The sequence below is a fragment of the Lissotriton vulgaris genome, chromosome 5 (assembly GCF_964263255.1).
Source record: "Lissotriton vulgaris chromosome 5, aLisVul1.2, whole genome shotgun sequence".
Classification (NCBI taxonomy): Eukaryota; Metazoa; Chordata; class Amphibia; order Caudata; family Salamandridae; genus Lissotriton; species Lissotriton vulgaris.
Genome location: NC_141693.1, coordinates 1,464,500,574 through 1,464,525,295, shown reverse-complemented (window position 1 = coordinate 1,464,525,295; position 24,722 = coordinate 1,464,500,574). Strand labels below are relative to the sequence as shown.

At 43.3% G+C, this 24,722-nt stretch overlaps 1 protein-coding gene across 1 annotated transcript in view; it reads left to right on the top strand.

The window, feature by feature from the left end:
- IKBKE (inhibitor of nuclear factor kappa B kinase subunit epsilon) overlaps positions 1 to 24,722 on the top strand; it is a 287,793-nt gene that overhangs the window by 136,708 nt on the left and 126,363 nt on the right. Inside the window, exons 10-11 of the mRNA XM_086923415.1 lie at positions 4,684 to 4,880; positions 21,318 to 21,382. Of these exons, the coding sequence (XP_086779541.1) occupies positions 4,684 to 4,880; positions 21,318 to 21,382 (262 nt within the window). The remainder of the gene's footprint in view (positions 1 to 4,683; positions 4,881 to 21,317; positions 21,383 to 24,722) is intronic.

Below are 24,722 nucleotides of genomic sequence, written 5' to 3'. Positions count from 1 at the left end.
ATACCTTTCAAGATGTCAATTCCAATAATGTATTCCAAAAGTGGCACAACCAACACAGAGTATTCTCTACGAGGAATTCTACCAATTTTAATTTCAAGTGCAGTTTGAACTGCGGGTGTTTCCTTACCACCCAGACCGGTAATTGTAAAAGACTGTCCATGAAATTTCCTTGACTTACCATGAATTAAAGTGGCCTCCGCCCCAGTATCAACTAACGCTCGGGCCCTTTGGATATTACGATGTTTCCAAAAAATCTCAATATCTACATAGGGTCTGTAATCTCTGTGGGCCCACCTGCGTACCGGAGCTTGACCTATTTCCTAGTCATTTTTCCTGCGTTCCGTCAACCAAGACAGATCAGGGTAAATGTTCTCAGTTTTCTTGGGTATCAGAATTTCTTGTTCATATCCGTCTCCAGTACGAAACGGATTAGTGTCAGACTCAAAAAGTTGTGAGTTACGATCAGAGAGTCTGTTACGATCCTCCCTCTTTCTTACGTCAGGGGAATAACTCCCTGCATCTCTACGTCTGCTAGAACCACGATCATCTCTTCCCCTCTCACGATCATCCTCTCTCCCCCTCCCATCAGCACGACGGGGGGAACCACCACGTTCATAGCGCCGATCATCACGGCGATCAGTATTCACACGTCGTCTCTCATCACCACTGTCATCCGAACCACGATCATACTCATTCTTTCGCACACGACGGGCACCTTCCTTCCGATCCAAACCACGCTTACGAAACATATCCCATAGGATATTATTAGGTTCACCATCAATCTCTTCCCTTTTGACACCATCAGCAATGAGAGCAAGAAACATGTCACGTCTAGAGAACTTATAGTCCCCACCAGTACGACCCTCAGGTCGGGATTGTCTTTCAGGTTTAAACCATTCACCCAGCTCACCAAGCTGACGAACAGACTCGAGCACAGCAGACAAAGGATTGCCAGTTTGGTTAATCAATAATGTCATCATGACCTGCTTATAAGCAACAGGAGAAGTACGTATAATGCGGTTACGCACAGAAGATGTTAAAAGACCATCCAATAATCTGTCAGCAGTACTAAGGAAGATACACGTTTTCATGACTTCTTCCTTTAAACGTTGCGACGCATCGCGCAGAGTATACCACGGCTTTTCATCAGAGGGCCAATCAGACTCAGTTGGATATTTATGATTACAGCCATCAGACGCAAGCTGGAGCAAAGAAGTTTGGACATTACCATTAAAATTCCGAAAATGGTCCTGAATAGTAGAATCAGAACTCAAAGAGCAAAATCGTAAGCAATCAACAGCATCGAGCATAATACCGGAAGCGCCAAGCTCATAAAGACGCACCATCCAGGTAAGCAAGGCCTCACCAGGCCGTTGTTTAAATCGTTGCAGGATGTCACTGATCTCCTGCTGAGTAAAATCTTCAATACAGTCAAGAGGGATACCACCCGGATTACCAGGGGCTTGTTGTAATTTCCGTCGAAAGATCGGGTGAGCAGAAACTGCAGGAAGAGCTTCCGAGGAAGCCCGCATCTTAGAATTAACAGAACAATCAGGGCAAGCTACGTCATCCGCACGGGAAGAACGAGCACGGTCACCATCGGTAGACAAATCAATGCACGAAGCAGATTTACAATCACGTCCGGAGCGAGAAGACTCGCGCTTGTCACCCTCCTCTGCCGAGGAGTCAGAAGTATGAGAATCCCAGATATTACCGTCCCACTCATCGGGGTTCCAATCCATTCCAGCTTTCGCTACAACCATACGCACTTTGCGTGAAGACACACGTCCACGACGATGTTTATACTTATATCGTGCAATACGGACCGCAGCCCTTTCGGCAATGGTCTGATATGTTTCAAGTTTATCGGCAAGCAATTTATTTTGACAACGCAACAAAGTGTGCGCATTTTGCAACTCAACACACTGTCCTTCCGAATCTTTAAACTGTTTCTGTAGTTGCACAAACCTCTCATGCAATATTCTGTATGCATTAAGAATAATCCACCCTCTGCGTCCTAAAATAGGAAGCTCATCACCTTTCACTACTGGCGCTTTCTGTAGGCACGAAATCACATCAGCAGGCTCCGCCTGCTCCAAGAATGAAGACCAATTTTCACTCAAACCAGTAGAATCAGCCCACTCACGGGCCAAGGCCTCGTAAGGCGTAGACTCCCAGCCGGGAATCTGGATCGGTAATTTAAAAACCGACTGTGATTTTTTCGCAAACATAATGACACGCAAAAAATTATATACACAATTATAAACAAAATTTCATACGTACAAGCCGAGCGCAAACCAACGAGATGAAAACAACACAATGCACACAGGCTTCGTAAACAGTTCGTGACGCCAGATGTAATGGCTGGATTTTCTGTTTAGATGGGATCAGCCCCCAGGGGCCCCTGTGACCCAGCCAAAACGTACTCACCTTCCCTTTCTTAGATCATATTCACAATGAGTAGCTATACAGATAAATATACAGATTGCACCTAAGAATGGGGAATGACAATATACATATATGGATTTTCTATAATATCTTATTCACATCAGTTGGCCTCGCGGTCACCCCGACCCAGACCGTTCTACCCTAGGGCAGATCTGACACACAATCCGGTGTGTCTACACACGGGCCTGCAGAACCCAATGCTCCCTTTTCCAAATTGTTCGCGATCCTGCGAAACTCCACGTCAGTGTCCCTCCTGACGCTCTCACTTAGTTTAAGCCACAATCTGGTGGATTTACACGCCGGTCTCCCTCCCGACGCTCTCATTAACGCCGCATATCAACGACGACCACATTCCTATGAACCATTATTGGGACGATATCTCGGCAATCTACTTGGGACAAAACTAGAATAATAACTTTGAATATAGGTTCAAATTGTATAGTGTACTTCTTGCTTTTGACATCAAAGGTCCACTCACTCCCTCTTTATTCGATTACTACTTATCTGATCGGGATTTCTCATCCGTTCGCCTAAATAGTGCTCGACTAGGAATATCATTTACCCAGATTGAACATAAGCACCAGGTACACAATAATTCTATATGAATTAGGATATTTATTAACAATAGACATAAATCACATTACTATGCAACATTACATTTACAAAGGGAATAAAAGATAAAGGTTAGAGTGCACATACTATAAGAATCGGTCGGACATCACCTGGTTAATGGGAAATCGGGACTCGGCAGTCATCCAGGCTCCTGTCTCGTCTCTGGGTCCTGGCTCGCCTTGCAGTCACCCTCAGCCGTCACAAGTACACGTCTGCACCGCTAGGCTCAACCTCGTCTGCTCTCCCTCAGGACCTCGGAACCTTGCTGTTTATTAACTACCGTCTCTCTCTCTCTCTGTATTAGTGCGCTCCGCGCCACTTCTCGTTCAGTCTATCTCAGAGAGTTTCGGTCTTAAATCTTTTCTCCGACTTCAAAGATGGCGACTTGTCCACCATGAAAATGAATAATGGCAGAGATGCTAACGGCTAGATGCCGCCTACGGACTGACTGACTAAAAGACTAACACCTTCGCTAATATCAAAGCCCGTTCCTTCATGGAAATTCACGGCCAGTAACCTGCCGCCCACCAAATTCTTGTACCTCCCCGTACCAAGGACACTTTCCCAGCCGGCCGGCCTGAAGTTGTGTCTTCGGAGTGGAGAAAAATACATTCCTTCGATAAGGGTCAGCCTGAACCGGTTCTCTCCAAGCGAACAACAGCTTAAAACTAAAACATTACACTTCACCTAGAAAGCCTTCTCGAGCTACCGGGCAGAAAGCAAAATGGAGTCTGTCTCGTTTAAGGCCTACGGAGCCCATAATATGCATAGCTCCATGAAAAACAGATCGGCATGTTAGCAAATGAGCGAATCATGACTAATACTTATATATCTAACCCCTCACTTAAATTCATAAGCCTTACTCTAAGGAAAATAACACGCAAATGCCTTTATGTATATAAGACAGGGTCCCTGTCTATCGGCCTAATCCTTATGCTATGGGGGTGATAGGCTGGAGTCACTCTCCATCATTCTCCTTCTCCAAAGAGCTAGCAAAAAGACAGCCATAACAGATAGTGAGAAGAGTGGGAATTTAATGACTGATGAGGTTGAGATGACCTACAAGACAGAGATGTGGATAGTGTGATAAAGACGTATAAGAATAGGTAGCAATGTATGGGTAGAGGGGATAGAGCAAGAGGTACATGAGAAGAGAATTGGAGGTAGAAATATAGAGAGTCTCTTAAAAGGCCTGGCCCCAGGGTAGCCCACTATATCTATGGGTTAAAATGCCTCTTCTGTTCCCTGCACGTACTACTGTAGAACACCTAAGTATCGAGGGAACACCAGGAGTGGCTACAGTATCCTTTGTAGCAGGGCATTTACATACATGAATATACTATCTGTCCTTCATGTGACATGCGGCTGACTCGGCTGCACCTCCTTTGCGCCCTAAAAAGACACCGGACGCTCCTGCATTTCCCAAATTTCCCCATTGGTCAATCGACCTCTCTGAGCCATGGGTAGAACGGGATCTACCTCAGTCAGCGTAGGGTTTCCATCAGATCCCTGGTGTGAATCCAGCCATACGACCCAAGACGAGGCTTCCTGCCCACATTGAACTTTCTCATGCACCACTGGCTAAGGCTTGCCATCTTCACAACCTTGTTTCGTCCCTTGCAGCACCGGAGTCTTTATGGATGCAGTTTTTAAGCAGACTGGGATCGAGCCGAAACACCAAGAGTACTTCTTTGAGGGTCACTGCCTCGTCCTTGGGGAGAGCCTTCCGGCTCAGAAATTTTGTAAAACCTCTGTTGACAACCCTCTGATCCTGATGAGCTCTGAGCAGGAGGCTGTTGTTGGTGTCATCTATAAGGACCGTGAGTAAGCATGACTTGGGTCCAGATATCAAATCACTGTCCGCTAATGCATTGATCCACTGATACATCTATACATCCATTCATGTTAAAATAATGTGGCAATGTTCTTTATCTGACCTTCACCCACCCATCAGACCACACATCTGTAACGTATATGATTCGTTGTCCCTGAGTCAGTGCAGCCACTTCTTAACATGCACAAGTATCCTGGCGTCAATAAACCAATGTATCATATATGTTTTTATATGTCGATTTTAGTATGTGTGAATATATAGTTCTAGTATGTATGCTGATGTGCAGAATGTGATATGCTGTTTATTAGCATTATTGAGTATGGGAAGGTGACTTACCATGGGTGAAGACCAAAGGGACATAAACCCTGTTACACAGTATTAGACAAGAACAGCCTATTAACCACAGAGACAAATATAATTTGTTAAAAAATAAAACTATTTGTCTCTTTAAAATAAAGATACGTATATATATTTTTAGATTGTAACCCTTAGGGAGGTCTAAGTTTGATTCCATATGAATAAAAATTATTTTTTACTAAATATCTTTTTTATATGTGTTTGTGTTTTGTAGTATACTGTGATACCCATAATACTATTAGAATATTTCAAATATCTTGTCAAATGAAATTAAGTCTGTAAAGGCAGACCTTGTGTTTTTTGCTCACAAACAGAATTTTGACTGTGGTTAATAGGTTGTTCTTGTGTAATACTGTGTAACAGGGTTTTTGTCCTTTTGGTCTTTTACATACCCCTCCCTGTAAATTCTATAGGGGTACCTTCCTCCTCTTTGACGGATGATTACCATAGGTGAAGCCTTAATGCCCTTCCTCTGTTTCAACAATGGTAATAAATAACATTTTGAACTCTGTGCCTTTGGATATATGGTTTATGCCACAACATTTTTTCTGTGTATTTGTTCGAAACAAATATTTAACCAAATCCAGAATGCAAGCAGTTACATTTGTCCAATAAAGTTAAATCACATTGAAGAGGGCTATTGGGAGAGGGGTTTCAATCTGTAACTTCATTGTAGCACGCAATCTATGATCTAGTAAACAGAGTTTTCTTATGTTAAATTTGCAGGACTGTGGTGGTAATATGGAATTTGACCTTTGCACTTTAGCACTAAATGTGTGAATGTGCATTTATTAGTACAGTTGCTACATATATACATACACTCATATATATTTATATATATTTGTATGCATGCATATGTCATTTGTGCTGCTCCTTAACAAATTTTGTTTGTTATTTTGCAGCATGTCGCTAAAGCTCTTTGGCATTTAAGGTTTCAGAGTAAAAAGCTGATTGCCGTTTTGCTATAGAATTGTTATTGCCCAAGTGGTATCCGAGCCTAATTGTCTTATGAGAGCCTAGCAGTTTATAGCCAACTCGTAGCCTTATAGCTCTTCCATTTTGTTGAGATGGCATCGAATCGATGACAAAATATCGAATACAAAAATATCTACCTACAAAAGTATCGCAACAAAAATATCGATTACAACAATATTGACATCCTATCTCTAACAAGGTAAGTACAAAAATATCGAGAAAAAAAATATTGAGAAAAAAAATATTGTTTTAAAAAAAATATCGTTTTTTATTTAAAAAAATGTAATATTAATAAAAAAAACTAATACATGTAATAAACAGTTAAAATATATTATAATATAAAAAATGAATAAATTATGTCATAAAACAAATAATAATAAAGATATAATACATATTATATACTTCACTAATAATAACTCTAAAAAATTATTTTAATAACTTATAAATAAATGAAAATATAATAAATTACTAATAAATGTATATACATAAAAGAATAATATAAATAACAATTAATAAAAATGTAAAACACATTTTCAAAAGTAAGTAAATGTTGGATAGTGTAGGGGTAAAAATTACTATTTCCACTCCAGAGAGTGCAATAGTAGGGAAAGTGTTGGATAGCATAGGGGTAACAATTACTATTCCAACTTCAGAGAGTCCAACAGTAGGGAAAGTGTTGGATAGCGTAGGGGTAACAATTACTATTCCAACTCCAGAGAGTGCAACAGTAGGGAAAGTGTTGGATAGCGTAGGGGTAACAATTACTATTCCTACTCCAGAGAGTGCAACAGTGAGGAAAGTGGTGGAAAGCGTAGGGGTAACAATTACTATTCCAACTACAGAGAGTGCAACAGTAGGGAAAGTGTTGGAAAGCATAGGGGTACAAATTACTATTCCCACTCCAGAGAGTGCAACAGTAGGGAAAGTGTTGGATAGCGTAGGGGTAAATATTACTATTCCAAATCCAGAGAGTGCAACATTAGGGAAAGTGTTGGATAGCGAACAGGTAAAAATAACATACTTATAAATATATATATATTTTTTTTAAATAATAAAAAACGTAACTATTAAATAAATATAAACCATTTACAAATACCAATACATAATTATTAAAAACATGATTAGCAATAAATAATTAACTAAAAAAATTAATAAAAAATACCATTTAATATTTAATTACCAATTAAATATTAACCATTATATAATTAACAAAATAATTAATTAAAACACATTATTACTTAATTACATTTAAATTACTTCCCACCCTATTCTCCTATAAACCCACAACTGCTACAGAACATATTTATCAATTAATCAATTAATAAAAATGAATTACAAATTAATTAAAATTAATTACCAAAAAATGTAAACTAATTTAAATTTCCTAATAATTAATAATTAATTTTGTATAATTAAATTACTTCCCACCCTATTCCCCTATAAACCCACAACCCGCTACAGAACATAATTATCAATTAATCAATTAATACAAATTAAATACCAATTAATTCAAATGAATTTCCAATTAATTAAAATCAATTTATAATTCCTACTAATTCATAATTAATTTAGTATAATTAAATTACTTCCCACCCTATCCCCCTATACACCCACAACTCGCTACAGAACATAATTATCAATTAATCAATTAATTAAAATTAATGATCAATTAATTACAATTAATTATAAATTAATTAAAATTAATTACCAATTAATTAAAATTAATTTATAATTCCTAATAATTAATATAATTACATTACATTACTTCCCACTCTAATCCCCTATAAACCCACACCCGCTACAGTACTAAAATACAAAATGTAACTAAATTACATAAAAATAAATTAAAAACATAATAAATACATATTAATATACAAAAAAAGAATATAAAAATAGATATTAGTAACATCGAAATTATTAACATCGATATTACTAACATTGATATTTATAACATCAATATTACTAATATCGATATTAAAATCTATCGATATTACTTACCTTCTATATTATGTCCCTTCGATATTTAAACATGGATATTATTGTATATCGATATTTAAATTTCGATATTTTGTCTGCCTACCATGGCATCATAGTCTGATGATGGGTAGATAGGGCTCCATTCATACGAGATAAGGCCTCTAGCCCTGTTTTACATTTCTTCTTCGTTGCTCTGCTTTCAGGAAATGGCTCACTTGGTTGAGTGCCTTCTACCAGGATCTGGGCCAGACCCAATACTCACAAGTGTGAATCCTGGACTTGGCTACTAGGAAGACATCAATATCTCTCAGAGGAGTAGGCTATTACTCTGACTCCTTAGTGCGCTGCTTGTCGAAAGCGCCTCTTGAGGGAGTTTAAAGACAAATGGAAGTTTCATCTCTGCATGGTCACTGTAAAAGGATAATTAATCCTGGAGCCAAAGAATAAATGGTGTCTTCAACTTCGCCAATAAGGTCTTTTAGTTTTGTCTTTAGCTTCGCCAAGAAAGTCTTTTCAATTTGTTTTCATTTTATTTATAGAGCTATCCATTCCCAATGCACTTGGCTCACGTACTGTACCTTTTCAACACTTGGGGGATGATGGACACAGTATTGTGATTTTCCGGAATGATAAATTCTCCCCAAGGCCTTCAAAACTGACAATTTCCACCCTTTTCAAACCTTCTCTTTCCCGCTAGATTACTGAAAGCCGAAACTGTAATTCTTGATTCTAAACAACATGCATCTTTCGAAACTTTTTTCAGATGAAGGCAGGGAGTCGAGTTGTTGCTAATTGCTCTAATAGATTAATTTGACTGACAGTCTATCTCTGGTGGTGTTGCCCTGATCATGCTGGATTTGTTAGTCACTCTCGACCCAGCGGGCCATGCTATTTTACTTCCTTCTATCTGATTCCATGAGTAAATGTCCTCTCTTTCCACAACGCGTCAAAGCGATTGAGATCTGTGGATACCACAAGGCTCTTTACTTATCTTATCCATCTTTAGTGCTTGTGTACCTAGTTGCACCACCTATTGCAGCGTCTAGTGTAGATGATGGCAAGTGAATGTTGCTGCGATTTGATTCTGCTAATCAAGGTGCAGCTGACGTTTAGATGTAATGTATTTCAGCCATTCATGAGTGGATATAGAGGAATTTCTCAAACTTAATGGCGGCTAAAGAATAACTTTGTTGGAGCAGGAATTACTGGACACAAGGTTATTTTTGAAATTCCTCTTTATTGATCATTTTCTTTTTCAAAATTACAAAGGATTAGCCTACGATGGACATTAGAATGTTTTGCATGATATTGTAGCTCATCTCCGCCCTAGATAGTGAAGAATAAGCCAGTTTTCCTCGCTTAAGACCAGTCATGCGCACCCTATTTTGCGGCTGTGGTTGTCACTTCCACTTTCATACCTTGCTACAGACTTTGCTTCTAGCCTCACATCATTTCCTGCTGGCTCGTGAAACAGTTTTAGATAGTCTGGATTACGGCAGTGACTTGTATAAAGCACTTCCTCTGTATGCGCCTGCAGAACTATGTGGTGTAGCCGGCTGCTGGGACGGACAACCAAATGTCCATCCCTCTTGCTTAGCCCATTTTACTGGCTTCCTACCCAGGTGCACATTACTTTCAAAGCCCTGTGTGGTGCGTACAGCAAGTCAGGGGGCTGGCCATCCCTCTTGGTCTACAGGTTTTTACAGTACACACCTCAAATAAGCGTGCGGCCGACACTCCAAGGTCGTCTCCACCTATTTCAGTGGATGTGCCTAGGTGGACCTGCCACTGGAGTGCAGGGGACCAAGTTGTGGAATGCTTTCTCTGAAAGTATGCCTTAGCAAATGGCCCTAGCTGTTCTGATAGCATCATGCTGCATGTCTGTTTGCAGGATAAACTCAGTTGTGTCTTGCCATAGTGTGCAAGATTCTAAAACATGCAATGGAACCTCAGGCAGAGAAGTACTGCCAAAATAATTAAATAAATAAAAATAACAGATGTGGTGTCTTTATGTAGACAATTACAAGAATGTTCCTTTGTTTTGTAATCTATGCTGAACATTGTCTGTGGGCAGTGTAGATCGGTATCACAGAATCAACATTCTGCTGAAGTGCTTTTGCTTTGTTTGTATTTTAAAGGCGCACACATTCCGATTGTATTTGACTTCATGAGGCAGCAGTGTGGCTTTGTTGTAAACATCTACACATTGGCGGTGCTACCGTAGGGTGCAGGCGTATTGCCCCACTCATATTTTTGCCTTCTGCCCTGGCCCCCTACCAAATGTGAGCAAAACAAGCAAGTAAGCAACATCTTCAAGTGCTGCACTAAATCTGCCAGCAGCAGTCATCCCTCATTGGAGAGGAGTGGCTGAGGCGGTTCCCAAGCCTTTCGGGGTGGGCATGAAGGGGGTGTGGCTAACGTTGCTTGACAGACACAGTGACACACTGAAGTGACAAACTCTTGTCCATCGTAAGTGCACATTGGGCTGGCCATCTGCCTTACCCCAGCCAGCCCGACATGCACCCTAGACTCCTCTACCTAACCACTACAGAGCCTGGGGTGACTCAAAGCCATATCCCCCGGTCTCAGTAATCAGCGGTGAGGCTGCCTTCCCAAGCCAATCCTGGCACTGTTGTAACAGCAGGAGCAGTGGCAGGATTGGCTTAGAGATTTAAGTCATGGCCACCAGGGACCTGCGTGAGACAGCGTAGGGTCACTCTCTCTCTCCCTCTCTACCGCTTTGAGCGGCATTGCACAAACCCTGAAGTTTTGGCAGGCTGCAGCAGTGGCATGTACCGTGGTTTGATTATTAATTTATTTAAAAAAATATCCCACAACGGTACTGGACCAGTGGCTCAGCTCAGCTGGACCCCCTACAGTGTAACATCCATTGCATCAAGGCTCTGGGGGTGCCAGCTCCGCCCCGGGGTCGGCTTGGCAAGGCCTGCCGGCTGCTACTCTATTAACTGCCTCCAGATGTGCCTATCCTCACAGTTCTAAGCGTACAGAAATCAAACTCGTTTTTTAGGTCGAGCCCTAATCCAGTGCGCAAGCGGTGCTCTGGGGTTGACCTGGGATAGTTGAGTACGGGAGGGAGCCACGCCCACATCCCGCCCATCTTTTTAATTGGCTTGTGTCTCTGTCGTTCCTAAATGCTGCCTTCTGATTGGTTTATAGGCTTGTTAGTCCCTCCTTATGACTGGCATGTCGTCATGTGTATCCTTCCAAGGTTACTGGCCCCTTTACTTAGAGTGTTGCACGGTAACTATTTTCTTCCTGTGCCTTCTCCCCCACTGCCACCGCCCCTCAGTTCTTGCGATCTCGCCCTCGTACTCTCGTTGTTCGTGCCTTCTCGTTCCCTGCCTCCTGCCTGCACTCCCATTTTCAATGCAATAGGTCTCGCGTAAATGCGAATCCTATGCATTGCAAATGCTTCTACTATCCAGGTATTTAGTACAGCGTTATGTCCCACCTCACGGCCAGTAGGACCGTGTAACGTAAACCAGTCCGTGTTTAAGTTCCTGAAGCCAACAGACAAGCAGAACAGACCTCAGCGGCACTCCCCACGGAGCCCAGTCTCCAAGACGCAGGTGGTTGTTTAGACAGATTTCTGCATGATTAATCCCTGATTCAGCCAATTAAATTGGCTGATCCTGGTTATGGTTCGACCTCAGCCAGACTCCGACTGCAGCCTTGGAGGTAGGTTGCAAACAAGTTAATATAGCTCTATTTCTCCTGTAATAACGAAACACCGATTATTGAATATCTATTTACCAGTGCTGCTATTAACAATCATTTGTACATCACAACCAGGTGCGTAAATATTATGTAATTGGTTATGCAGTGTTGAATATTTCAGACTAGTCCATTTGGAGCACATGTACTTTGTTATGTAGATTTGCGATTGGAAGCAGGAAGGCTTTTCTTGGTTCCTGGTATTTTTTTAAACTTTCGTAACAATCCTGTTTGCTTCAGAAACACATTCTACAAAAACGCGAGAAGACCAATCCAATAGTGTCACACATATGTGTTCTATGAAGAGAAACCATGTCTTGTTTGTTGAAGAGTTCCTATTTCAATGACAGTGTGAGTGAGCGGTGATGGGCGTCTACATTGTAAGGGGATAATTACGTGTAATCACTATTTGTTTCCCTATTTGATTCACCCATGAAGACAGCTAAGTTGCATTTATTCTACAAGGTCGTGTTTAATTAGTGTGTACACCTGCTCACGACTGACAGCGGAGGCAGTTTACAAGTGTGGTAGGTAGGGAGCGATGTAAAATTCCATACATTTAACAATTTGTGATAGTTTCATGTCTATCCTATGTTCCAGCCCCTCTGACGGGTTAGGGTAGAGGAGGTTACATGCAGTGGGTAATCTGCTGGGAAGGATTCAGAAATGGGGGCGTTGGGGAAACCAACAGGCACTAGGCACAATCTACTGATAGTAATAATGCTGTACTCTGCAGCGCCATACTTCGGACTTCTGACACTTCTAAGTATTTGCGCAGTTTAGGCCCTGCAGGGGCTTTTGAGATGGTCATCCGCAGATTATTTCGCCTTACCACTTTCCAAGTCCACCAGCCGCCACTGCATCTACAGCTGTAAGTTGTTTGATGCTGTGCAGCTGGTAAAGTCGGAGTTGACATACGCCCTCATCATCCATCTAGGAGCTAGGTAATCAATGCTCCAGAGAATGTGGTCAGGCAAACACAAAAGGGATGTCTCCTTTCCTCACAATAGCAAACTCAACAGCTTGACCTCATTTACCAAAGGATAGCTCTTTGTAACAGGATAACTGCATCTGGGGAGAAGTACTATAGTGCCCTGTGTCGCAGCAAACCACTGTACGTGCTCTCCAGTTTACCACATACTTTCTTTCCAAGATAGTTTCTCCTCTCAGTCATTGCACTGATAATATGAATTGGTCACAGACACAGACATTCCGAACGCATCAAAATAAAGAGACCTTGCCCCCACACATGTGGTGTGACCAATAGTCTGTTTATTTTTCCAGAACTCCATGTACATTTATCCTAACAGACTGGCTTATCACCAGTCCTGTAGCCTTATTCTCCATTTAAATGTTTATACAGGGGTGTTACCTAAGCCGCTTAACTTCTTTTGACCTGGCTTGTGACATGCTGACTCCATACAAGACCCTTGAAGGATAAAATATGTACATGAGCCCTGCAGGAATGTAATTACCGGTTTCACATTCCAAGTGATTCTTTTCAGCACATAAATCACGAGTTTTATTGAATGTACAAGTGGTTCGGAGCTTCCACAGATGTGAAATCCATGCCAACATCAGTTCAGTTCTACGTATCACTTCGTAAGCCTGATCCCTAAGAAGGGATTGTCTCTGGGGCTACCAACCAAAGTGAGCAACTTTTGTGCAGTTTCTCAGGGCACGCAGAGTTGTCTGAACATGTAGCAGTTCCTTACCCCTTTTGGTTATCATTAAGGCAGATTTGTAATACGGAAGAAATGTGATAAACAGGTGTAAACTTTTTAGGTGGCTTTTTCATCCACTGTTGTGTGTGTGTTGGACTTCAGAGAACCCATCCATCAATAAGTGTTTGAGCATCACACAGTGACTACTAGTGCAACCACCTCCCACTAGAACTACCAGTTTTTCTGCCAAGGCGCTTACTGGAACCATCACCCTTTGTTTTTAGCTGGACCATTAAGCTGACAGGATGCATGACCTGACCGCCATTTCCCCTCAGGATCAGTATGCGTTTAAGAACTCCCGAATATGCATGTTCAGGTGCTATCTGCTCTTAAAGAACCCCAATATGTATGAGGGTGTACTTTCCCAGAGCAAGAAATCTGTGGGGATTTTTTGAGTCTCTTCTTAATACTATCTATAGAAATAGTGCTCCATTAGCCTCTCGAATCAATGAGAACCCTTTCTCACTTTGCCTTTAATTCCTCATACATGGGACTGGGTCTTCATTCAACTTTAGGACATCTTCTTACTAGCATCACTTAATCCCTGGTCATCATTTCATAATAAATATGGAGTTTACTCTGACCTCAGTGATCCGTTGACTGAATGAGGTTCTCCATCAGCTCTGGAGGTGAGTCCAGGAGCTTGGACCCTTGCCATACTAGTCACGAGTTTTGCCCTTTCCGTACTTTATTCAAGGACCGCCCTGTGATCTTCAATGTAAGACGTCTTCTTTGGTAAATAGACAGCTTGTTGTTGCTCTAGGCAGAGAAATTCACCGACCGTCTAAGGAATCATAGGATAAAAATTGAAAAAGGTCTAAAAACTCCAATAGAGCCACAGAAAGTGAATAGGACTACTCCTGGATCAGCCCAGTTAATGGAAAGAGACCCAGGACTTTCTTGCTGGCTTTGATGTTCACTCCAAATGAGGTGGCCATCTTGGACTGACTCCCTCACAGTGGACCAGCAACTGTACGTTTCTAGTATACTCCCATTTATCTACTTATACAGGTCAGAACCTCAATTTCAATTTTAATTAATTTATCTTTATTTTTCTCTGTCCCATTCTTTACTACTCCTGCTTCACCCCAACCCTTCATTTGCCTGACACGGTGCACATACTACGTTACTTGAACTAACCCCTATCCCTCCCTCTGCCTTCTTTCCCTCTGCCCAAACCCAAGCCACCCCACAGTTGCTCCATCACCCTCCTTCGTGTCCCCCCCTCCTTCCCAAGCCCATCACCCCCTCACAGCATTGACCCCTTCTCTGGTCACATACACACATATCGCCCCACAACATCCTATCCCATACTAACAGAGCTCCATCATGGAGCTCACAGGCGCACATACCTACACCATCAACTACCCCCCAACCTCCCAAAAAAAGCATCCAAACACTTTAAACACAATTTGATAAAACTACACCCTGAAACACCCTTCTCTAATCCCTATATCTCAACAAACAAAGGGCAGATAATCACAGATATCATCTTCTACACTAAATGAGGAGCACAATGGAGGAAAGCATTCCTAGCTATATTTTCGATCTCCTCCACTAGGAAAACCGCACATGGTCTTATTATTTCTATCTCCCTCTCCCCAATTTTGAAAGCGGCAGCAACCATCACCATCTATAATAACGGAACCATTCTCATGCATTCAACAGACCGCAGCTTAAACTGTTGGATAACATCTCCCCATTATCAAAAAGATAAAAAACCAAAGCAATCCCCAGGCAACTCCCACCACCAGCACACAACCTAGCAGGCAGCCAAATTCTACCTCTTGCTACGCTCCACTATTATCCCGACTAATATGTACACCCGAACTCTATGCTACCCCCCTCCCCACTCGACTCACCCCCCCTTCCTTCTGCACCAGTATTTACTCCCATCACAGACTCACACACCACCACATTGATATCACGACCATTAGCTAAAATTAAGCTATTGTCCCCACTAGATTCCTCCATAAGACACTCCCCTTACTGCTGCACCAGCATTTACACCCTTAACAGACTCAGCATTCACCTCTAGAAAGAACATATCTCCCCCGATTGTCATCACTACCCCTTGCAAAACCATCACTCCCATGTCCACAGCCCCACCACACACCTCTACGCCTCCTACATCCACTCCCCATTCCCCCATTGTCACCACTACCCCTTGCGAATCCATCACTCCCATGACCACATCCCCACCACACACCTCTACACCTCCTACACTCACTCCCCATTCCTGTCCACCCCTCCCTGATCTGGAGAGGGAACCAGATAGGACGCCCCATAACAACAACAACCTAGAAGACGTGCCTCCCTCTTACCACCCACGGGATGTAAGTATACCTCCCACATCCATAATACATCCACCAATCTTGCTCCCACCCTCACCAAATCCCAGATTTGACAACATCATACTCTTGTTACGACAAATCAAAGAAGAACTACAAGCTTTATCTGAGGTTCTTCTGAGCAAACCCTGGAACACTAGAATTGCACGACAGACTAAATCAAACTTTCACTTGACTCACTCAGTAGTCACTCTGAAATTTTCGACCCCCAGATGGAAATCAGTTCCTTTTCACAATAAATCAACCCGCCCAATCAGTAGGACTAATCCGCTATCAGAGAAAGATTTACTTGCTTTACTCCATTCTTTGGAGCCCTCACACCGAAATCACAATACTATGCCTCCAGATAATCCGCCCAAAATGGCTCTAATACCAACTATTCCCCCCAACAATAACAGACCCCCTAACCCTCTAAACCAAACCCTGGAGGCATCATCGAAAACAACCTGAGACAAGTTCCCCTCATTCAGGAACACAATACATCCCACATTACGCCCAATCTTAAGTGTATAGTTCTAAATTGTAGATTGACCTCAAGACACGCAGCCGACATAGCTGACGTCATTCTCACACAAGAACCAGATTTGCTCATTTTAACCAAAACTTCGTTAAAGGAATCCTCTACACCCATCATTGACGTACTAGTACCCCCAAACAATGACAGATTCCTCCATAAGACACTCCCCCCCTTACTGCTGCACCAGCATTTACACCCTTAACAGACTCAGCATCCTCCTCTAGAAAGAACATATTTCCCCTGATTGTCATCACTACCCCTTGCAAAACCATCACTCCCATGACCACAGCCCCACCACACACCTCTACGCCTCCTACATCCACTCCCCAATCCCCTATTGTCACCACTACCCCTTGCGAATCCATCACTCCCATGACCACATCCCCACCACACACCTCTACACCTCCTACACTCACTCCCCATTCCTGTCCACCCCTCCCTGATCTGGAGAGGGAACCAGATAGGACGCCCCATAACAACAACAACCTAGAAGACGTGCTTCCCTCTTACCACCCACGGGATGTAAGTATACCTCCCACATCCATAATACATCCACCAATCTTGCTCCCACCCTCACCAAAACCCAGATTTGACAACATCATAATCTTGTTACGACAAATCAAAGAAGAACGACAAGCTTTATCTGAGGTTCTAATGAGCAAACCCTGGAACACTAGAATTGCACGACAGATTAAATCAAACTTTCACTTGACTCACTCAGTAGTCACTCTGAAATTTTCGACCCCCAGATGGAAATCAGTTCCTTTTCACAATAAATCAACCCGCCCAATTCGTAGGACTAATCCGCTATCAGAGAAAGATTTACTTGCTTTACTCCATTCTTTGGAGCCCTCACACCGAAATCACAATACTATGCCTCCAGACAATCCACCCAAAATGGCTCTAATACCAACTATTCCCCCCAACAATCATAGACCCTCTAAACCCTCTAAACCAAACCCTGGAGGCATCATCTAAAACAACCTTAGACAAGTTCCCCTCATTCAGGAACACAATACATCCCACATTACGCCTCGTCTTAAGTGTATACTACTAAATTGTAGATTGACCTCAAGACATGCAGCCGACATAGCTGACGTCATTCTCACACAAGAACCAGATTTGCTCATATTAACCAAAACTTCGTTAAAGAAATCCTCTACACCCATTATTGACATACTAGTACTAGTACTCCCAAACAATGACATCATCAGACTGGATAGAATTGCTAAGACAGGGGGTGGTATCGCTTGCATACATTAGAATAATATCTCAGTAAACAAATACCTATCCCCTGTAGTCCCTTCTTGTGAATACATATGCCTTGACATCAATAGTAATGGCAAACCAATATGCTGTCTACACACCCTTTATCATCCATCAGGTGATAACCTCACTTTTTCAGAACATTTCATGGACATAGTCTCCACTAATGCCGGACATCAAAATACCCAAATATTTCTCGGAGACCTCAATCTCCACTAGAATGACCCCAATGATGCAGTGGTCAATAGTCTCAAAAACTTCCTCTCTGACCTAGACCTCACCCACATTTTCAACAGCTCTACACATGATAAAGGATCAATCCTTGATTTAGTAATCTCTAAAAGTTGATTCCATCCAGCTAGATATGATCCATCCATTTGATTGGTCAGATCATCATATCATTACCTTCTTTATCAATGAAACAGTGAAATTCAACTCGGTTCAACCCACAGGACCTAAAGTATGGAAGAGGAATCTGAAAAACATTGACCCTAACATAAGCACAACTCCCAGCTACAACTTACTTCTTCCTCCTGAAGGGATATCCGATGTACATGATCTCGCCACCCACTACTTCAATTCCATGAACATGATACTAAATGAGGTAGCCCCCCTTCACCTGAAGAGAGTCTCCACAAAAGATTCAAAGCCTTAGTACAATGGAAGACTCAACGAGGACAGACGAGCCCTAAGAATAACTGAACGCAGATGAAGATCAGCTCTATCCGCTAATTATCTCAAGTTACTAAGAAAGTAGAGAAATGCATACTACAGAAAAATCAAGCGCACTAAAGCAGACTTCTTCAGCCGCCAATCAGACCAGGCAAAAAATCGTCCCAGAAAACTTTTCGAGTTAATCAAAACTCAATCTAAGGATGCACCTCACTGCCCCCAAGATAAATGTGGCCCACGACCCAATTGTGAAGAATTTGCTTCCTTCTTCACGCAGAAGACCAATAGCATAAAGAATGACCTTCTCAACGATCTAATCACACAAACTGTCTCACATACGAACCCCTCACCATCCCTTCTAAATGCCCCACAGCAAAACTCATCAAAGTTCGATCTAAAAAATAATGCATCTTGGTTTTCTTTCAATACCTACAATGAATAATATATTCTCAAAATGCTTATTGCCCTGAACACTGCCAATCACTTCATTGACCCTCTCCGAGCAAACTTCGTTGAAGACTTCACCCCGCTGCTGCTGCCTCTATGGACCAAGATCATAAATAACTCTTCACACCAAGGTTGCATCCCTGAAACCCTCAAAGCCGGGCAGGTATCCCCCATTCTAAAGAAACCTACAGCTAACCCTGCAGACTTAAACAACTACCGCCCTATATCCAACATCCCTACCTTGGCCAAACTCTTAAAAAAATGTGTACACCTCCAGTTGGTAAGACATATTGAACATTTTAACCTACTCAACAAATACCAATCAGGCTTCCATGCAGGTCACAGCAATGAATCAGCCATGACCCCTATAATTGATGATGCTCTACAAATCCTAGATCAGAACGTAGCCTGCTTACTCATCTTTCTAGACCTTTCCTCGGTCTTTGATACCGTCAAACATGATAACTTGATAGACCTTCTGAAACACAGAATGGGATTATCTGGATCAGTTCTAAATTGGTTCACTTTGTTCCTCCAAAACAGATCCCAATGATTTAAGGTCAACCACTCCTTGTCCAAACCCGTCCCAGTCACGTTTGAAGTCCTATTAGGATCTTCACTTTCTCTGACACTGTTCAATCTATTTATGGAACCAGTCACTGAAATTCTCTACTCGTCTAACGTGCAATATCACATGTACACTGACGACACACAATTATACCTTAAGATCCATACCCTAGAAGACATCAAAGCACTCAACACAACTTTCAGAAAAACTCAGACCTGACTGGCAGAAAACCATATAAAACTAAATGCCCTCAAAACCGAATTCCTCCTAACTGCTCCTCTCGCCCAAGTATCCATAATGCAAGACTGGATCAAACACCTTACTGCACTAAACTGCCAACCTCCTCATTGATTCAGCGAAATCGCTGGGAATAACACTGGACAGAAACCTCAATATGCAAAAACACATCAGCAATGCAACAAAAGGAGCAATCTTTCAGATAAATATTTTGAGAAAACTGAAACCTTTCCTACCGGAAAAGGACTTCAAACTGACAGTACAAGCTCTAGTCATCCCAAGAGTGGATTACGGGAGTGTCTCTCTCTGCGGCCTGCCCAGAGCTGCAACGGCCCCTCTAAAAGCCTCATTCATTGCTGCAGCAAGACTTATCACTGGCTCCAAAAGAAGCTCCCACATATTCCCTGACCTAAAATCCCTTCATTGGCTACCTTTTGAAGACAGAATACATCTGAAAATAGCATGTATGACACACAAAGCCATTAATCACAACGCACCCAGCTATCTGGCACAGAAACTGGCGCCCTCGTTTGGGGTCAGATCTTCAAGAAGTCCTAAAAACCTTCTACTGAAACCGCAAAGATTCAACAAGAAGAAAACATATAACCAAACCTTTTCAGAGATGGCGCCCAGAATATGGAATGCTCTACCCCCAGAAACTAGATTTAATCCCTCTACGCCATCTTTAAAAAAAGAAGTGAAATCACTTCTCATGGCTAAATTCACTTGAGCATGGACTACTGTTATTATGCTACCCAACGTATCTTCTACATGGAACCTTATAATGTCTCCTGTCCAGCCAGGTTTCCTGGATACTGTATCTATATTATGCTTGATATACATTGAATTTTTTTGTTATGTACCATATCCCCATGTATCTATGATAGGATGTTTATACTATCATTGACCAGCATTGAACTTTGTTATTTACCTTGTACTTATGTAACTAAGACCCTTACCTTGTAGAGCTCTCTGATACCCGCAAGGGTCTGGTTCGCGCTATATAAAACTTTCAAATAAATAAATAACAGCCCTTAGCTCCCATGGTCCCCCTCCCCTTTCTTCATCTGTCTGACTCACTCAAAACCCAGTTCCAATCGCCTTATTCTTGCCCTGGGCATCACAGGCACCGCCGTGCAAACCGGTCACAGTGTAAATGCAGCTGCAGCACCAGAATGCTAGATGCTCAAAGCGAAAGGCATATTACTTTTACTCTCACACCTAAAATGGATGCCCAGGTGAAGGGCAGCTCCAGTTTCAAGGAGGCACATTCATGCCTCTTGAGTATCTCCTAAATGCAGAATTTCAATACAGACACAACCGTGTGGCATACGGTTACTGCACAGCTAATAGCCATGCAGTATTGCAGTGGATTTATGGATAAAAAGATAATGTTTTCAATATTTTATTTTAATTTAGTTGATGTTTTGTTTCATTCGGTTGCCCAGTTTGAAACACCCACCCATGATTATTGTATTATTATTACTAGCCAAATAACTGAATGATTCGTTTGTGAGTGAGAAATATTTATTCTCGCTATTATAGAAATTCTCTTCTACTGTTATGATTGCGTGACCTGTGTCTCATTTAATTTCAGCTGCGCTGGATTTCCCGTCATTCATTTCCTGCGTCGATGTCATGGCCGACTGCATTACAGCAAAGGTACCTCGAGCATTCGCATTCTTACGCTGCTCTAGGTTGATGGTGGGGTAAGGGAGGGAGGGAAGGACTGAGGCATGCATCGATGCTCACTTCAGCCCAAACTGAGGCCATTGACGCCTTTACTATACATGGATGAGTATCAGCTGGACCCGGGGATGGCATTCCATTTTAAATTCATAAATCACATATATGGACTCTACAGCTACATTGTTTCATAAACAGATGTTTCTTAAAATGGCAGCCTCAGTCAAGGCTCTCGATTGGTCAGGCAGAGGGGGAGCGGTTGAGACCAGGGGGCAGGGTAGGTTCTAGTCCCGGTCAAAGCACAGTTATCATCAGGGCTTTAGGTGGACCTGGTCCCTCCAGATCTAATACCCGGTAGTATTTAAAAATGGACATTAAAACGGGTCCTTATTGGGCCCTATGTTCATATCCTTAACTTGAAGTGAAAAAACACGGATTTCTGAACTATGAATGTAAAAAACGTGAAGGTAATCCATGCCACTGATATAGTTTTTTGTTGAATTGATTTTATTGAACAGTTCACAGCAGTGTACATACTTCTGTGTTGCTAACATTATAGCAGTGGGAAATAATCAATCGGGCATTTGTAGAGCGCACTACTCACCCGTGAGGGTCTCAAGGCGCTGCGGGGGAGGGCGGAGGGGAGGCGGGAGGCAGCTACTGGTCGAACAGCCAAGTTTTGAGGAGTCTCCTGAAGGTTAGCAGGTTCTGGGTCCTGTGCAGGTGGGCGGGGAGGATGTTCCATGTCTTTGCCGCGAGGTGGAAGAAAGATCTACTGCCTGTGGTCACTCGACGGATGCGTGGGACGGTGGCGAGGGTGAGGGCGAGGTCTGTGGAGCAAAGCTGGCGGTTCGGGCTGTAGAAGGATAGTCATTCGTTGAGGTATGCTGGGCTGGTGTTGTGGAGTGCTTTGTGAGCGTGGGTGAGGAGTTTGAAGATGATCCTCTGGTTGATCGGGAGCCAGTGCAGATCTCTTAGGTGGGTGGTAATGTGGCTGTGGAGGGGGAGTCCGAGGATGAGCCGTGCTGAGGCGTTTTTTATGGGTTGGAGTCTCTTCAGGAGTGTGGCCATGGTTCCTGCGTAGAGGGTGTTGCCGTAGTCCAGCCTGCTGCTGACGAGGGCTTGGGTGACAATTCTTCTGGTTTTGGTGGGGATCCATCTGTAGATCTTGCGGAGCATGCGGAGGGTGTTGAAGCAGGAGGATGAGACGGTGCTCACTTGCTGGGTCATAGAGAGCGTTGAGTTCAGGATGAACCTAGATTGCGTGCCTGGTTAGTGGGTGTCGGGGCAGCTCCCAGCCTGGTCGGCCACCAGGAGTCATCTCATGTGGAGGGGATGGAGCCGAGGATGAGGACCTACGTCTTGATTGAGTTCAGTTTCAGTCCCTGGTCTTCATCCAATCTGCTACAGCCTTCATTCCCTCGTGGAGGTTGGATTTGGTGGTGGCCGTGCCCTTGGTGAGGGAGAGGGTCCGCTGGGTGTCGTCGGCGTACAAGACGATGTTGAGGTGGTTTGCTCGAACGATGTTGGCGAGCGTTGCCATTTAGATGTTGAAAAGGGTCAGGCTGAGGGATGATCCTTGGGGTACTCCGCAGGTGATTGTGATGACTTCGGATCGGAACGGGTGGAGGCGGACTCTGTGTTCTGCCGGTGAGGAAGGAGGTGATCCAGTCCAGGGTTTTCTTCAGATCCCTGCGTCGTAGAGGCGTGTGGGCAGGGTGTGGTGGCAGACGGTGTCAAAGTGCGGCCGAGAGGTCCAAGAGGATGAGGGCATTTTGGTGCTGTGGTTATGCGGAAGCCGGATTGGGAGGAGTCCAGGACGTTGTTCTCCTCCAGGAAGTGGGTCAGTTGTCTGTTGGCAGTCTTCTCAATGACTTTTGCCGGGAACGGGAGCAGGGAGATGGGGCGGAAGTTTTTGAGGTCCTTTTGGTCCGCCTTGGGTTTCTTGAGGAGGGCGTTGATCTCGGCGTGTTTGCAGCTCTCTGGGAAGGTGGCGGTCTTGAAGGAGCTGTTGGTGATCTTTCAGAGTTGGGGTGCGATGACGGAGCTTGCCTTGTTGAAGATGTGGTGGGGACAGGGGTCGGAGGGTGAGCCGGAGTGGATGGTGTTCATGATTTTGATGGTGTCTTCGTCGTTGACTTTGTTTCAGGAGAGCAGAAGGTCGGTATGATGATAGGTGTTGAGTCAGTGCTGTCAGTTGCGTCAGTCGTCGCCATCTGGGTGTCGAAGCTGTTGTGGATGTCTGCCATCTTGCGGTGGAAGAAGGTAGCCAGGGAGTCGCAGAGTTCTTGCGACGGCGGTACATCATTGGAGTTGGAGCTGGTGGTGGCGAGTTCTTTCACAATGTTGAAGAGCTCTTTACTGTTGTGTGCGTTGTCGTCGATGCGTTCATTGAAGAAGGTTCTTTTGGCGGATCGGATGAGTTGGTGGTGTTTGCGTCTGGCGTTCATGAAGGCTGTGTGGTTGTCTAGTGTCTGGTCATTGTGCCATCGCTTCTCGAGTCTTCTGCAGGTGTGCTTGGAGTTCTGGATGTCGTTGTTGAACCAGATGGCTCTTGTGTCAGTGCACCTGTTGGAGGGTTTCCTGATGGGGGCGAGGGTGTTGGAGCAGTTGTTGATCCATTGTCTGAAGTTGTGTGCTGCTGTGTCTGTCTTGGAGGGCTCGGGTAGAGGATCTCGGGCGAGTGTGGTGATGAGCTGGTCTTCCGTGACATTTTCCCAGTTGTGGTGTGGGATGCGTAGTAGTTGGTTGTGTGAGGTGTGTTTCTCAAAGGAGAAGCGGATGCAGTGGTGGTCAGTCCAGTGGAGTTCGGTAGTGTGGCTGAAGGTGATGTGGTCGCTGGCAAAGAAGATGGGGTCGAGCGTGTGTCCGGCGGAGTGGGTGGGTGTATTCGATCAGTAAAAAGAAATGGGAACATCACAAAGGAAATGGCCAATAAGATATGCAGCAGACACAGTAGCAACATGTTGAATAATGCAGCCCAAAAACTTGTACTTTACAACGGATATCACTCCAATTAAATTAACCATGTATCGATATTGTTCCCATCAACACATTGTAATTTAAGAGACACATTACAGCACAGTGGTTTTAAACATCGTTCAATTCTTCTCCCTCCGTTCCTGTTTATATTTCATGCTGCATTCCTTAAGAGTGTTAGCTACTTCCATGATGTTGTGGTACTGTATTGTTTACCTCTAGGTGGTTATTATAACAGGCTAAGACTGAGAGCTCTGGTGTTGAGGCGTTAGGCAGTGTGGGTTTCTCACAGTGGGCCAGGAAGGTTTTCAGAACACATGGCTATCCAATCCCTGGT